This window comes from Dermacentor albipictus, chromosome 1, assembly GCF_038994185.2.
Source record: "Dermacentor albipictus isolate Rhodes 1998 colony chromosome 1, USDA_Dalb.pri_finalv2, whole genome shotgun sequence".
In the NCBI taxonomy this organism is placed as follows: domain Eukaryota; kingdom Metazoa; phylum Arthropoda; class Arachnida; order Ixodida; family Ixodidae; genus Dermacentor; species Dermacentor albipictus.
Window position 1 is genome coordinate 257,192,828 of NC_091821.1, and position 14,292 is coordinate 257,207,119.

Consider the following 14,292-nt stretch of genomic DNA (forward strand, 5'->3'; position numbering starts at 1 on the left):
ATTGTTGCCGCCCAGCGCTGGTGCCCGCCTGACAACTGCGACAGCGTTCATTTTGCCCAGAAGGGCGGCAGCCTTTTCATGCCTCCTGCTCCGCACTCTTGTTCCTTTTTTCCGTCTTCGCCATTCATCCTTTAATGCGAAAACATAGGAAGGGCGGGGGGGGGGGGGGAACGAACGCCTTTTTTTTTTTTTTTGCTTGGCTGTTGTGAAATATTCGCTGGAAAAGGCGGAAAGCTATAATAGCAACAGCATAACGCCGGAAAGCACAAAAACGAACGGCCGAGCCAAGCGCGCCAAACAGAAAACGTTTCTGCTCGGCGATATCGTTTTGAAAGCAGGAGCGGCATATAAAAGGCGGCTGCTTGTGAACGCGTCAAGTAGAGCTCAAAAAGTGAAGCCGGCTTCGAATGTGGTTTCAGCTCTTTTTGACGTTCCGCGAAGAGTCGCATTGCAGAGGAGGATGCGCGAAGGCGACCGAGAGGGTCGCTTCCCGGCTAAGCCTCGGCAGGATAATCCCCTCGCTCCATGCAGACCTTCCAGAAACTAGACAGCGCTCGTTATTTGGGCCGGTGCATCGCGATCGAACGACGCTTTTACGGGTGGCCAATTGGGCGCGTCTTCTATTTCGGCTAATATGCACCGTCGATGTAGTTCACTGCACCGCAACGAGGAGCACCATTACAGGGTCTGTGTCGCCTAGTAGCTGTCTCTGTTGCAACGTGCGAGTTTGAGGAGCCGCAACGTCCTCTTCGGTCTGAAACGGACGTTCGATGACGCCGGCCGGAAACCGATTGCTTTCCGGTCATCTGGCGTGCAACAACTTGAGCATCAGCTGCAATGCGCGGCCGCGGAAGAGAGATGTCCTAAAAATAAGACTGGCGCGATGTACAAAGATTCTTCTTTTTTTTTCTTATTCTTTCTTTTACATTAAATGGTAGTGACATAAGATTCTTTGATTAGCTTCTCTTCTTTTGCGTTAAATGAAGGTGTAAACGGTCTAAACCCAAGAAAGAAATACTGGCAAGCGTCAGGACGCCCTAAATAATTTACCATTATTAATCCCTGTTTCCATGAATTATTGGCTTCGGTATTCAGGAGGTGGATGCGTCACGACGTCATAGTAAATTGGCTCGCTCCTTTCCTGCGCAAGCGGCAGCTGTCACACTCAAGCACAGTCAGAAGAAAAGCGCGCGGCAGATTTGTTTATTTTTACTTCTTTTACAAGCGACGTGGTCATGCCTATAGCTATCGCTACACGACGTCAACAAATGTTGCTCTGCGTCATGACGTCGCGACGCCAGGTCCGTTACATAGAGACGGACACTGTAGTGTCAGGTTAAAATATTTAAGTTTTCTCAACATTCACACTTGCCAAGCGTCAACCCTAACGTGCGAGCCGGCCTGTGGTGGAGCTTCTACCACTTTGAAAATGCGTGTCAGTGCTCCTCTAATAATACTGCCCAATATTTGATGCAATATTCCTCACTCCACCATCTCGCCGAAATCCCGTCTCAACGTGTCGAAGGCTGTATCCTTTGTCACGTGAAGCCAAGCATTTTCTTTTCCTCACTCCAGCTGTAGACGACGCGAATCCCCCATATTGCTTGCCGCTACCGGGTAAGAGGTTCATGTTAACTCTGCTAAGGCCGACCACTCTGACCCGGATGAAGAAATAAGCTCGCTGTAGAAACGTTGACGTGATGCCATGGCGCGCTTAACTGCTCGCTTTTAACGTCAGACGAGATACAATCTTCCACTCCTGCATGCATCAACTGAAATTGCTTCGTTTCAATTAACTGCACAGTCACTCACACCACAATGAAAGCGCTCAAGAAGTGTGTTCAAAAAGTGTGGCTCTCTTTCGGGAAACAATGGTTTCGGCTGTTTAACATGAATATGATCGCAAAATTCATAATTGAAAAACTCGGCAAATTTTTGATGATTGCACATGGCAATACATTCCTACAAATGACGTCTGCATGGAAAAATAATACAAGCGCATAGAGTTGGCGTAGCTCCGATCATGTAGTTTCACGCAAAGGACAGTCTAACGAGGCAGCCGTTCAGCCCCGATTAAAATCGCGGTAGGATCGTTACTCATGAGTAGATTTTTTTACTCATAGCTTTTTCTAGTACTTGACTATGGCTTCGTACATAGCGCGAACATTGGGGCTTCTTTTATATTTTATTGTTCTTTGAAGTTCATCTCTGTTTCTTGCTCATCTCGCAACCTTTTCTTTTTTTGTTTTTCTAGCACCATCAGGAGTTTAATGCACGCAAAAAATGTTTATCGCGGCATTTTTTCGGCATAAAGACAACAGATACGTATGTCCTTAAATATATATTATAACGGCAGGAATGTTTCAAACATAGTGAAATGGTTAAAACATTATTGGCGTTATAAAAAAGTTCTGTCACACTGGATGTGGCGTTCTGGTGCAGAGAATAGCGTCGCTGATTCGGTTCTCGAACCCGGCAGCAGCATTTCCATGAGGTCGAAATGTAAACAATTCCTGTGCCTTTAGATTTAAGTGAACCTCAACGAACCTACAGATGGTAAAAATTTATTCGGAGCTCTCCAGTACAGCGTCTTTCACAGCCCAGTGATTGCTTTCGCATGTTAAAGCTAATCATTCAATCAATCAATCGTAAATAGAAAATTTTCTGCGATGTTCAGAAACATCATCATCATCATCATCAGCCTGGTTACGCCCCCTGCAGGGCAAATGCCTCTCCCGTACTTCTCCAACAGCCCCGGTCATGTACTAATTGTGGCCATGTCGTCCCTGCAAACTCCTTAATCTCATCCGCCCACCTAACTTTCTGCCGCCCCCTGCTACGCTTCCCTTCCCTTGGTATCCAGTCCGTAACCCTTAATGACCATCGGTTATCTTCCCTCCTCGTTACATGTCCTGCCCATGCCCATTTCTTTTTCTTGATTTCAACTAAGATGTCATTAACTCGCATTTGTTCCCTCACCCAATCTGCTCTTTTCTTATCCCTTAACGTTACGCCCATCATTCTTCTTTCCATAGCTCGTTGTTCAGAAACAAACAGTTCAAAATCAAATTGCTGGATTTAACATCCCGAAACGGCAGAGTGGCTTATGAGGGACGCCGTAGATGAAGAGAGCTCCGGGCTAAATTAAACCACCTAGGGTTCTTTAATGGCAGCAACAGCGCGACTGGAGAAAGACTAAGAAAAAAAAAGAGAATGTTGCTGATTATCAACTGAAGTGTACTTCGAGAAACTGAACAGCATTTGGTGGCCTGTGACGTGCACCCAAAGAACGGTATACGTGAGCGTTCTTGTATTCCGCTCCCTTCGGAACGCCGCAGCTGTCGGGATCGAGCCCTCGACCTCGTGCTTAGCAGCACGAAACCATAGCCATTGAGCCATCACGGTGGGAATACTGAGCGACAGTAGAACGATAAAAACTACGACACTACTTAAACTATCATTGCCACACAACTAATCAGACCACCCTGCGGGGAACCCATGGAGCGAGTACAGCAGAATGCGACTCGCTCGTTTATCGGTCCAAGCGGAAGGCCTAAACCAGGACCACCTGCTCGAAGTCGTATGCTGTGCGTAATGTTTAAGGCGCAGTGTGACGAGACCATTTTAGATTGTGTCACTGGGCTAAAAGGTGGCTCATCCGAAAACAGGACAACAGATAAATTGTTCAGGTCAACACGACCTTCATCCAAATCACACATATAGCAAGGAGGACTTGAGCTGAAGTAATCAGTTTGTTACTCGGCTTATGTATACACAAAACGCTCCCACATGGCGAATCGCGACATAATGACAACATCGGCCACCGTACGAGGCCGCCTTGGAAAAAAAGATGTGCACACTCCAAGAACAAACGCAGTGCTGGCAACTCATCCTTTTGGGGGTGCACGGCGGGCTCCAAATTTAACTACTTCTTCGAGAGTTCTTTTTCTCCGGAGTACGTTCACTCAGCTTGTACCCACATATAAGTTGAAGATGCTTTATTTCCGAGTACGAAAAGTCTAGAAAATGAAGTAAAATAAGGGACAAGCATTCACTGGCGCAAAAGAAGTTGTCGGTACACACTATTCGCACCTATATAATGTATTCAGAAATTTTGCTTGGAGGTACCTGTGACCAGACAGATGTTTATGACAGGAGCGCTTAGAAAAGGTACCGCAGGTATGAACGATGGTGCAAGGCACGTGTTCCTGCGCCTGCACCCATGTAAGCGTGCATCGCGTTTGGTCTTCTACGCAGGGCATGACTGTGGCAGTGAAGACCATTCGCATCACCAAGTTCACGGCCACTCGAACCATACTCCTGGAGCTAAAACAGGTAATAGTTACGCTTGAAATCACTTTCGAACGTCAAGAACCAAGTGCGACAGTTGCAACGCCTGTCTTGCGGCGTTCAAGTTGCTTTCTTTCAAATATCAGCTAATGCGTGATGTGTTCAGCTTGCAGTTCAGCTTGAACATTCTTATGACATGGAGTAAAATTCACTTTTTTTTTCCCTGTGCTGGGCTCAGCGCCTTTTAGGGGCTGCCATCTCAGAACACCGGTGTTATAGGGTCCATAGGTTGCTGCCTGTGCAGTGTTTTTTTCTTTATTGGTCTGATATTGGCGAAGGAGAGGCTTCTGGAGGAGGCGGAAGTAGGGCGTCGCACATGGAAGCGATTCTTCACATGTGGGGGCAACCCAAGCTCGCGTGTACGCAGATGAGGGACGTGACGCACGAGAACCTGGTTCGTCTGGTGGGGCTGACCACAGAGGACCCAAACGTGGGACTCGTCATGGAGTACTGTCCCCGGGGAAGCCTCAGGGTGAGAACGTTTTCGGCATGCAACGCCTTTCGCACGAACTCGCGCGCAGCTGATTCGCGAAGGCGCGCGCTCCCGAATGAAGACGAATTTCGCCACGACTTGTGACACCGTGGCTGCTGTGGCGTGCGACGGTATAGTGGCCGCTGTACGAGAGCCTGGCGTCTACTTTATACTCGTCGTAATTAGCGCTAACTGAAGCGGTCTGTTTCGCGCGCATGAAATTCACGCACGTCCGGAACACTAATCACACCCCGCAGAGAGGAGGCTGATGCAGCGCAGACTGATAATAATTAATCTGAGAACGTGCCTCCCATTTCTTTCTAAAAAATCGCGTTCCTCGCCATCTCTCTGCTTGCTTTCTAAATGTGGATGCCGAGTGTAAGAGAGAGGCTTTTTGCTCCTTGTAGTGCATTTGCAGCGTGCACGGTGCGAGCACTGCACTAAACGGGCGCACATTCGTGAGATTTAAATGCAGCTTAGCTGGATGTTAGCTATTGTTTGTCGGCCTGCGTTTTCGTCCTTCTTTGCGCTCAATATCAAGTATGCAATGCGAAGCGTGCAAATATCAAGCATACAAGTATGTAAGTATCGTTTGCAGGACATATATGCAGCGAGACAGTTATGACCTTTTGTGACAGTCGCGGATGAAAAGAATACTGTGCGCGTCGCAGTATTGACTGACGCCCGTGTAAGTTTGTTACGAAAATGTAAGGTTGGGCGTTGTTTTTTCGTGGTAGACAATAAACATACTGTGATGTAACATGCCCCTGCTTGTATAATATTTAACTAAAGGTAAAATACTTGATAGGAAGGCATTTTTCTGCCATTACGGTGCATTGACGCCGCATCGGATAAAATGGAATAAAAGTTGGAAAGTAAATTTGGGCTACAAGACGCCACTTGATGCATGTGCCTCCGGATTCTACAGGCCTTTCCTGCTTTCGTTCGATCACGCGTTTAATTCTCCGAGAAGCTCGCGCTTTGGTTGCCCAAACCATGTTTTTATTACTGCGCAAAACCATCTTCAGTGCGAATTATGCGAGTGTATGTGCAAATATAAAAAAAAAATTCTACAGACTCAACTCCAGCTGCCATCTACGTAATGTAAGGCATTCACGATTTCGTAGATAATCGTACTTATGAATCATATAACTGTTCTGCAGTGAACAGTAAATGCTTTTGCGACATGTTGCGAACTGCTGAGCAGCGTAGCGCATGGTGCTTTTTGTGGTTGCGCTACCCAGTGGACTCAGTTAGTGTCATGTAGGTTCATTGGATATCGGCACATACGCAGTCGCACATACCCAGTTATACCTAGGTACGTGCCACTACCATTTTTACACTACACTACCTTCGGGATCGGCCCACAAACGCCCACGAGAATGGCCAGGTAGTCGCAGATGGTCGTTACAGAAAACTGGGTTGAACTCGTCGAGATTGCTTCGCATTAAAACCACACAGAGAAACGCACCAGCTTCCTCCTTGACCTACCTGACGAGACTCGTGCAGCTCATAGCCATGCACGTTTTAAGGCTAAGCAGGTGCTACACTCCCCTTAGTCAAACAAGCTTCCCATCAGCACAAAAGACGAGATTTAGATGTGACACGAAAGTGCGCCGCGTAAGAAGGAAACGCTATTTCAAATTCAGTAGTGCAACCTAATTCCGCGTACCGGCTGTGAGTACCGGCCGTTCCGCGCGCGGGACGAGTTTGCCCATCGCAAACTGCACAAAATCTTCTTTTTCGTCTTTTTTATTCTTCCTCCACTTCGCTGTATCCCTAAGCGTTCTTTGTTCACGTCAGAGATGCGTTCTTTGTTCACGTCAGAGCGCCACCGTAAAAGAGAGCCTTTTTCAGGGTCAATTAAGCTGATTGCGCTTCGACAAATGCCGTTCAAATGAATTCAGGACAGTGCGCGCAAGTAAAACAAATGCAGGAAATGTGAACATCACCGAGGTTCTGTACGAGGGTTCTTCGTTCACATACAGAATATGGGAGCAGAAAGTTAGCCGGTGTAATACATCTGAAATTCTCTGTCCTTTCGACAGTTCTGCGAATGATACGCGCCTGCCTAAGAAATACACGCTGTCCTTTTTTTTGTGCCTCTTTTTCTGGTCAAGAGGATGAAGGGGACAGCTATAGCTCAACGTGAAGGCGACATTATTCATAGGAAAGCGAGGTTATCTATTGAAGCCGGGAAACATTATCTGGCTCTGGTTGAAAGCGCCCTCGTCGAGCGTCATGGTCAAAAATGAAAAGACGAAAGCCACAAACTTACACCGTCTCTTGCTGAAACACGAGGCCTTTGAGCCTGGAGGTCTCTTTTACGCGAAGTCACGCATATTACCCTGCTCCAGCCTCCGATACTCAATATAAACAAGTTATTTGAGAGCGCAACACTATCCTGCATAAAGGATGGAGTAAGCTCAGTGCTCCTCCAACGCCGTGCTTCTTTAATGCGAGGCATTTTGTCCGAGTCAACTCAGTTTTTGTCGTGTATACGGTATCTGGTCTCTTTCGCGACGCAGTCAGTAAGCGGAGAAGCTAGTAAAAAGAAAGATATCGCGGTTTGGATAGTCGTTGTACATGACCTCTGCCCGAATTAAATGCTTTGTGCACCGAAAGAAACTGTGTAAACTGCATAATTAACTACGACACCATTGCGCCTCTTGTTAAGCTGCTTTGCATCAAAGGGGCGGCACATTTGCTCTAGCTTTGTGGTCGCACTTATGATAGTGCGATCGAGGGCGGTCGTGCTGTGCCGCTCCGCTTTAGGTGCTTGAGGATTTCTAGAGATGTGCTTACTCAGTGCCATTAGGAATGTGCCAAGAGATTAGATTAGATTAGATTAGATTAGATTAGATTAGATTAGATAGACAGACAGACAGACAGACAGACAGACAGACAGACAGACAGACAGACAGACAGACAGACAGACAGACAGACAGACAGACAGACAGACAGACAGACAGACAGACAGACAGACAGACAGACAGACAGACAGACAGACAGACAGACAGACAGACAGACAGACAGACAGACAGACAGACAGACAGACAGACAGACAGACAGACAGACAGACAGACAGACAGACAGACAGACAGACAGACAGACAGACAGACAGACAGACAGACAGACAGACAGACAGACAGACAGACAGACAGACAGACAGACAGACAGACAGACAGACAGACAGACTACACACGTCGCAAGAGCAGTAAACATTCTCTACAGAACACTTACATGATTCATAACAACCACTCTCTATACAAAACCAAGAATGATTGGCATTACGTAGATGTGGACTGGAGTTTAGTCTGCCTAAGGTTTTTAATTCGGTCGTAGATTTTTACTAGTGTGTCAACGTGAATATTCCACAAGTGCTAGGCATCCTTCTTACTGGTACAGGGGCCTCCGCAGCGTAACGTGCGCCTTGTCTTTTTTTTTTTTTCAAAAGCAGCGTCCTCCGACTTGTTGACTTCACGTTGAACGGGATTGACCATTCAGTGGCGGCAAAGTAGTAATATATTCAAGAGCGTGCAGCATGTTAAGCACGCAGAAGCGATAAAGTGTTTACAGTCACGTTTACATTTGGCGACATACAAGCGGTCAAGGTAACGTATTGCGTTCAATACTTTCACCGTATCGCTCACGGAACTTACATACTCTTTGTACCACAGCGTCCTTCTCCGTCATTTCTTCTTTTTTTTTCTTACTAATACGAAATTAAAGGAAAGGTTGGCACCATTATTGTTGCCGGCTATTCCTTTTCTCATGGCAAGGAAAACAATTTAAAGCGCAAGAAATCATATACGATGGCGACGATCAAATAGCACGAACATTTCCAAAGCTCTACCCACAGAAGAAAGTAAAAGGATATTAAGAGTTCCGTGCACAGCTCAGTAAATATATGTAAAAGTCTACAAAAGACTCTGAGAGCACGCGCATACGTTCAGAGCATATGTACACAACAAGACGCATAATCACATATAACAACGCCCGAACGCGAGCTACATACGCACTAATTCTAAAAAAATTAAACGAGGGAAAAACAAACTAAATCATGAAAAGCGACTACGCGCGTTAAGAACGGTTGGGAAAGCAGCGATTAAAAAACACAGGGACAGAGACACATAATACACATGACGGGCGCTAACTAACAACTACTATTTGTTGCCATCACCTGTATATTTATATGTACCACAATCGCCAAAATACGCATTGACAATCTGCTTTGAGAAGGCCAGTTCAGAAACTTATAATAAAAACATTCTTTTAAAGATTTCACACAGCAGACGCTTCATTCTGAGCATGCGTGGGACGAAAGGCGCCACAATCCGAACTAATCAAACGAAAACGTAACAACTAATGGATGCTTTGCTTGAAAGACGAATAAAAATAGCAACTAGAAAACCAAGGCACAATATGCGTGCTTGTCAGGAGATGATCAACAAGAACGCGGATAAAAGGCATTAAAAACGATACGCGACACACCTTAACACAGCGTGAAAAAAATAATGAAAAATGAGATAATCGATCTCTGCGCCAGACAATGAAATAGAAGGCTTGGTAACGTAATTGTCTTCCGCTTCATGGATGAAAAAAAGCTTCTACAATTTCGCGTTCTACTTCCTTTGTCCCCTTCTTTAGAAACTGCGTGTGGTGAAAACCAAGGGAGCAACCACATTGCTTACAATGCTCAGCTAAAAAACATCCTGTCTTATTGCACACGTTCAAATTATGCTCTTTAGCCCTCTCATTAAAGCACCTGCCAGTCTGACTGATATATTGGCGACCGCAGCTTAAGGGCATCCTATAAACCACGTTAGAAGAGGGACGCTTTATACCTGTTCCTGTGTTGCGTCATCCAACCAGGACGCTTGTCTTTGTTAATCATTACACACTGCCTTGACAGTCTGCACGGCGCAGAAAGTACAACTTGAACGTTGTTCTTTGAGGCGGTTCTCTTAATAGTGTGGGAAATATAGTGAATATAGGGAATCACTTGCACGGGTCTTTTTGCTTTCCTGGGCTTCTCTTTTGCGCTGAAACGTTCAATATTTTGCAAAAGGGTCGCACATTTGGCAGAAATAACTTCTGGCAGAATAAGTTCGCATGCTTCAGTTTCACAACTTGAGCCCCGTACCCTTCAGAAGTACCATGAATACATGACTTGATTAAGGTTGAGTTCAGGCAGTTCATTGTAATGCTCCGCTTAACAAGTTTAAAATGAGCACTGTCAAAGGAAATAAAACTTTTTTTCGATCTCGAATGGTACATCCAACAGATATGATTATCTGCAAAACGCAGTCTCCCCAAAATTGGAGTTCCCTCTTTACACGCCCTTCATACGTATATATAAGTGCCTTGACTTTCTTTTAGGAACACGCTCACAACACTATCGATGACCAGGTAAAGGTCCGAAACATCTTTCAAATTTACTAAGAAGTCATCCACATATCTAAAGCTTATTACAATATGCGGCTCTTTCAAATTCACTTGAATGCGGCTTCGCACGGCAGACAAGACGATGTCAGAACTGCAGCTATTCTCTGTTGAGAGCTAGCTACAGAAGGTATGAAGGTATAATCGAATCCCAAAGCGAGATACTTCAGTTCGGGCGAGGATATTGACTTTGCTGGGAAATAATGGACGGATAATGACAGCGCAGTGCGCCGCATATTGGTCCAAATCTTTGAACGAGAACAGTCTGCAATGGATGGCTATCGCGTTGTATTGTTAACGTGATGAAATGTCTAAGAGTTTCCCGAACACATGGAACTTGAACAAGTGGTTCCCTGGCTTCAGCTATAACGCGGTTGCTCACTAACGAGCGACGTGATCCAAGGTTTTTTCTGAGAGTCCGAGGAATCAGTTTAGTTATAATTCCGCCAGGTGCTAACATAAGCCTTGCATTGCAGGCAATGAGCAGGCGATTTTTTCGCGAGCGAGAGCGAGAGTCTGATGTGCTGCCCCATTTATATAGTCCCTGCGATGCACCGCAATACGTTGAGAGTTCGATCGACGCGCTCATAAATATGGGATATATGGCCAATCCAAGAAAGATTGCAGTCTGACACTATTCCCAAGAAACGGTCAGTCAGAACAATAAATAAGTCTATCTGTCTGACTTTAATTCTCAGGTTTGCTAGGCGTCCCCTTGTGAAGGGCAATACAACTGACTTGTCGGCTGAGAGATTCATGCCACTTTCAGACAAGAAGTGTCGCGTGATGTCAATGCCTTCCTGAAAGCATTGACATCCCAACCTGTGGTATTCAAAGAAAATGCAATAGTAGGTTGATCCATGATACACTTAGTAAGGACCTAGTATATTTGTATTCCTTAAAAAAAAACATTTTAAAAACCACAAGTGCTCCTTTCTGTTGTGGGCCAAGTTTTTTTTTTTTTTTCAGAGTGAAAGGTCTGCGGTCTAACAACATTAAATCAGCCTGTTAGTCTTCATCTAGCGGTGCCTTGTCACAGGCACTCGAGAATGGGGTGTTGTACGTCTTCGTCAGCATACAATGGCACTGTGCACTAGCAACGCATTGAAGCATGTGTAAAGAGTGACGCGTGAATGCTGTGTCAAGCCGCAGAAGGTGCAATAAAGTTACAAAGTTTGTATTGTCGCTCAACTTTGGCGGAACGAACAATTTTATGTTGGGACGTATAAATAATAACTCTGAACAATTTGATTTCTGATCGAATTAGGCGTCCCCATTCTCGATTCTGAAAATCCACCTCTACTTCGTGAATGCCACGCCGAGCCATTCCGCATTGGAATGGCCGACAGCCCTACTTGCAACACTTGCGGCTGCGAGGAGACGATTGAGCACCTCCTTTGCGACTGTCCCTGTTACAAAGTGCCAAGAAAAGTGCTCATGACCACGCTCGAAAAACTGGGCAATCTCCCGTTTACAGAGGAAAAAGCTCTAGGACACTGGTCCAGACGGGCTTCGGCACTCAAGGCCTTCAGGGCTTTGCTGAAGTTTTTACGGGCATGCGAATTGTGCGACCGTCTTTGAGTATTGTAGCGCGTAGTATCGCGTTACTGTGTGAATTTTCCGGTTTACTTTATTTCCCTCTTCTTCTCCTTTTTCCTTTTATTCCCTTCACCCCTTTCCCCAGCACAGGGCAGCCAGCCGGTACTTACACTGGCTAACCTCCCTGTCTTTCCTCCCCTTTGTCTTCTCCCCCCCCCCCCTCTACTTCATAATGATCACCTCTGAAAGATGCAGCTGTGCTGTGATCTGTAGTAATACCTATATTACTATTATTTCGGAGGATACAGTGTTTGTTTCTCTTCTGCAATGATGCACACGTGCTAGGCGTGCCAGTGTATACTGTGTCCGCTCTTCCACATTATTGCCAGCAAGAGGCAACTCAGAAAGGAAATGAATGAATGACAGCGCAGGTAGCGAAAGCTTTTGCAAACGAAAAGCTTTCGCATACGACCAGGTGTTATAAGCGGAAATGATTAGCCCACATACCTGGCTTTATGCACGGTGTGCATGACATGTATATGTTTTTGTAACACTGCTTACGCCGCAGCTATATATATATATATATATATATATATATATATATATATATATATATATATATATATATATATATATATATATATATATATATATATATATAGCTTCGGAAGGACGTTTCACGCTGCCGATCAATGCAGACAGGAATACGGCTGGTGTGTACACGAGAACATTAATGAATTGCGCCACTGAAGGCATCGCGATCATACATATTTGTCGCTTACATTTACATTGCGCGCACGCAGGATCTCCTGGAAAACGAGTCATTGAAGCTGGACTGGACATTTAGGTACTCAATCATCAACGATATTGTCGAGGTGAGTTAATGTTATGGAGAGACCTGAACCGTGAAACAACTACAGGCACAAATAAGTACGACGGGCGCTTAAAAATGGGCCATGTCCTGAACTTTCATGGGCCATCGAACTCATCGCATCGGAGGCATGCCGTGCAATCTTCTCCTTATACATCCGTAGTCGATTGTTACTACAAATATGAAGTCTCTATTGGGTGTCGCACCATCCATCAGACATGAGACTCATGTTTATAAAAAATCTTAAAACGGAATGGTACAGGCAAGCTCGATTACAGGTTAGCGCTTTGTCTCGTGTCTTGTTTCTTATTTGGTCGTGCAGCTGCTCTGCAGTAATCCTCTTAAAAACGTACGTTCGTCTTTTGCGCCCATAATTATTCATTTTAGGCTATCATTTCCTGTCCACCTTCCCTATACTATTTTCTTCCAGTATAATTGACCGGCTGCATTGCGCAGGCGTTTCTTTATCGTGAAATTTGCCCATTTTGTGCTCTCTTCAACACTGTAGTAGCCTCTAGCGCCAAAATAAATACTTCGCGCGGTCAACTAACTGCACTTGCACAAAGGTGAAAAGATGGTTCAGTAAACTGCCCATTGGCTTCAGCGAAAATGTTAGCTTATCACGCCATTAAGAATAAGTGAGAAGCGCGAAATGTTTTATTTCCAAGGCACGCGGCCGCCTATCGGTTGCTTTTGAAGTATGTGAGCGGCGTCATCGTAAGGTTCACAGTTTGCAGTCTTTTTTAATAAGTTACGCCTTGCATGCACCAGAAGTGAAACAGCTGCGCTATTGTTCTTGATATATTCTAGAGAAGCAGAAAACAAACCGTATACGGGAAAGCAACTGATAATGCACCGATACATTCGAGGAAATGAAGCAGCGAAACGTTCTGGCCTCGTAGCTTGCTGTGTTATAACGTGGTGATAACCTTGTCACCATGGCCTCTCTGATAAGATGGCCCCCTCAGACTGCCAGACAGACAGACAGACCGTGCGTTCCCGAAGTGGCGATGATGCTGAGTGGTATACGCAACCTCATCAGAGCCGTTGTTGGTGGCGTGCAGGGCATGAGCTTCCTGCACGGTGGTTTCATCGGCTTCCACGGCCGTCTAAAGTCCACCGCCTGCCTCATCGACGCCCGGTTCGTGGTCAAAATCTCGAACTTTGGCCTGCGAGAGCTTCGCAAGCAGGTGACGCCACCAGACATCGAGAACCCTCGTACGTATATGCGGCGCGCAAGCTGCGTTTCTTAGCTCCGCTACACACTGGGCGTTTGTTGCCTCAAGATTGCCGTCGGCTATTTAAAAAGGAAAAAAAATCAGCGCCCTTCTACTGTGTGAAGAAGGACGGCGAGCGAAGCTGTGAATCTGGACTGCTTAATGGCGAAATGCACCTCCACCCGGCCCGGCATTGGACTATCTTCGGGATTGGTCCACATATGAAAAATCGTTGCTCTATGTCCACGGAGGCGAGATCCGCCAGAATCTATAGCCATAAACAGCTTCGCTGTAAAAAAAGAAAGATAGCATTTAACGTCTCAAAACTGCACGCCACAGTGTAGGGCTCCGGGTGAATTTTTACCACCCGGTGTTCTGCCCACCTGCATGGTGCACCT

At 45.7% G+C, this 14,292-nt stretch overlaps 1 protein-coding gene across 1 annotated transcript in view; it reads left to right on the forward strand.

The window, feature by feature from the left end:
* The window catches only part of LOC139054328 (atrial natriuretic peptide receptor 1-like), a 48,263-nt gene that overhangs the window by 8,641 nt on the left and 25,330 nt on the right, over positions 1-14,292 (forward strand). Inside the window, exons 9-12 of the mRNA XM_070531179.1 lie at positions 4,258-4,335; positions 4,718-4,822; positions 12,610-12,681; positions 13,742-13,895. Coding sequence (XP_070387280.1) covers positions 4,258-4,335; positions 4,718-4,822; positions 12,610-12,681; positions 13,742-13,895 — 409 coding nt within the window. The remainder of the gene's footprint in view (positions 1-4,257; positions 4,336-4,717; positions 4,823-12,609; positions 12,682-13,741; positions 13,896-14,292) is intronic.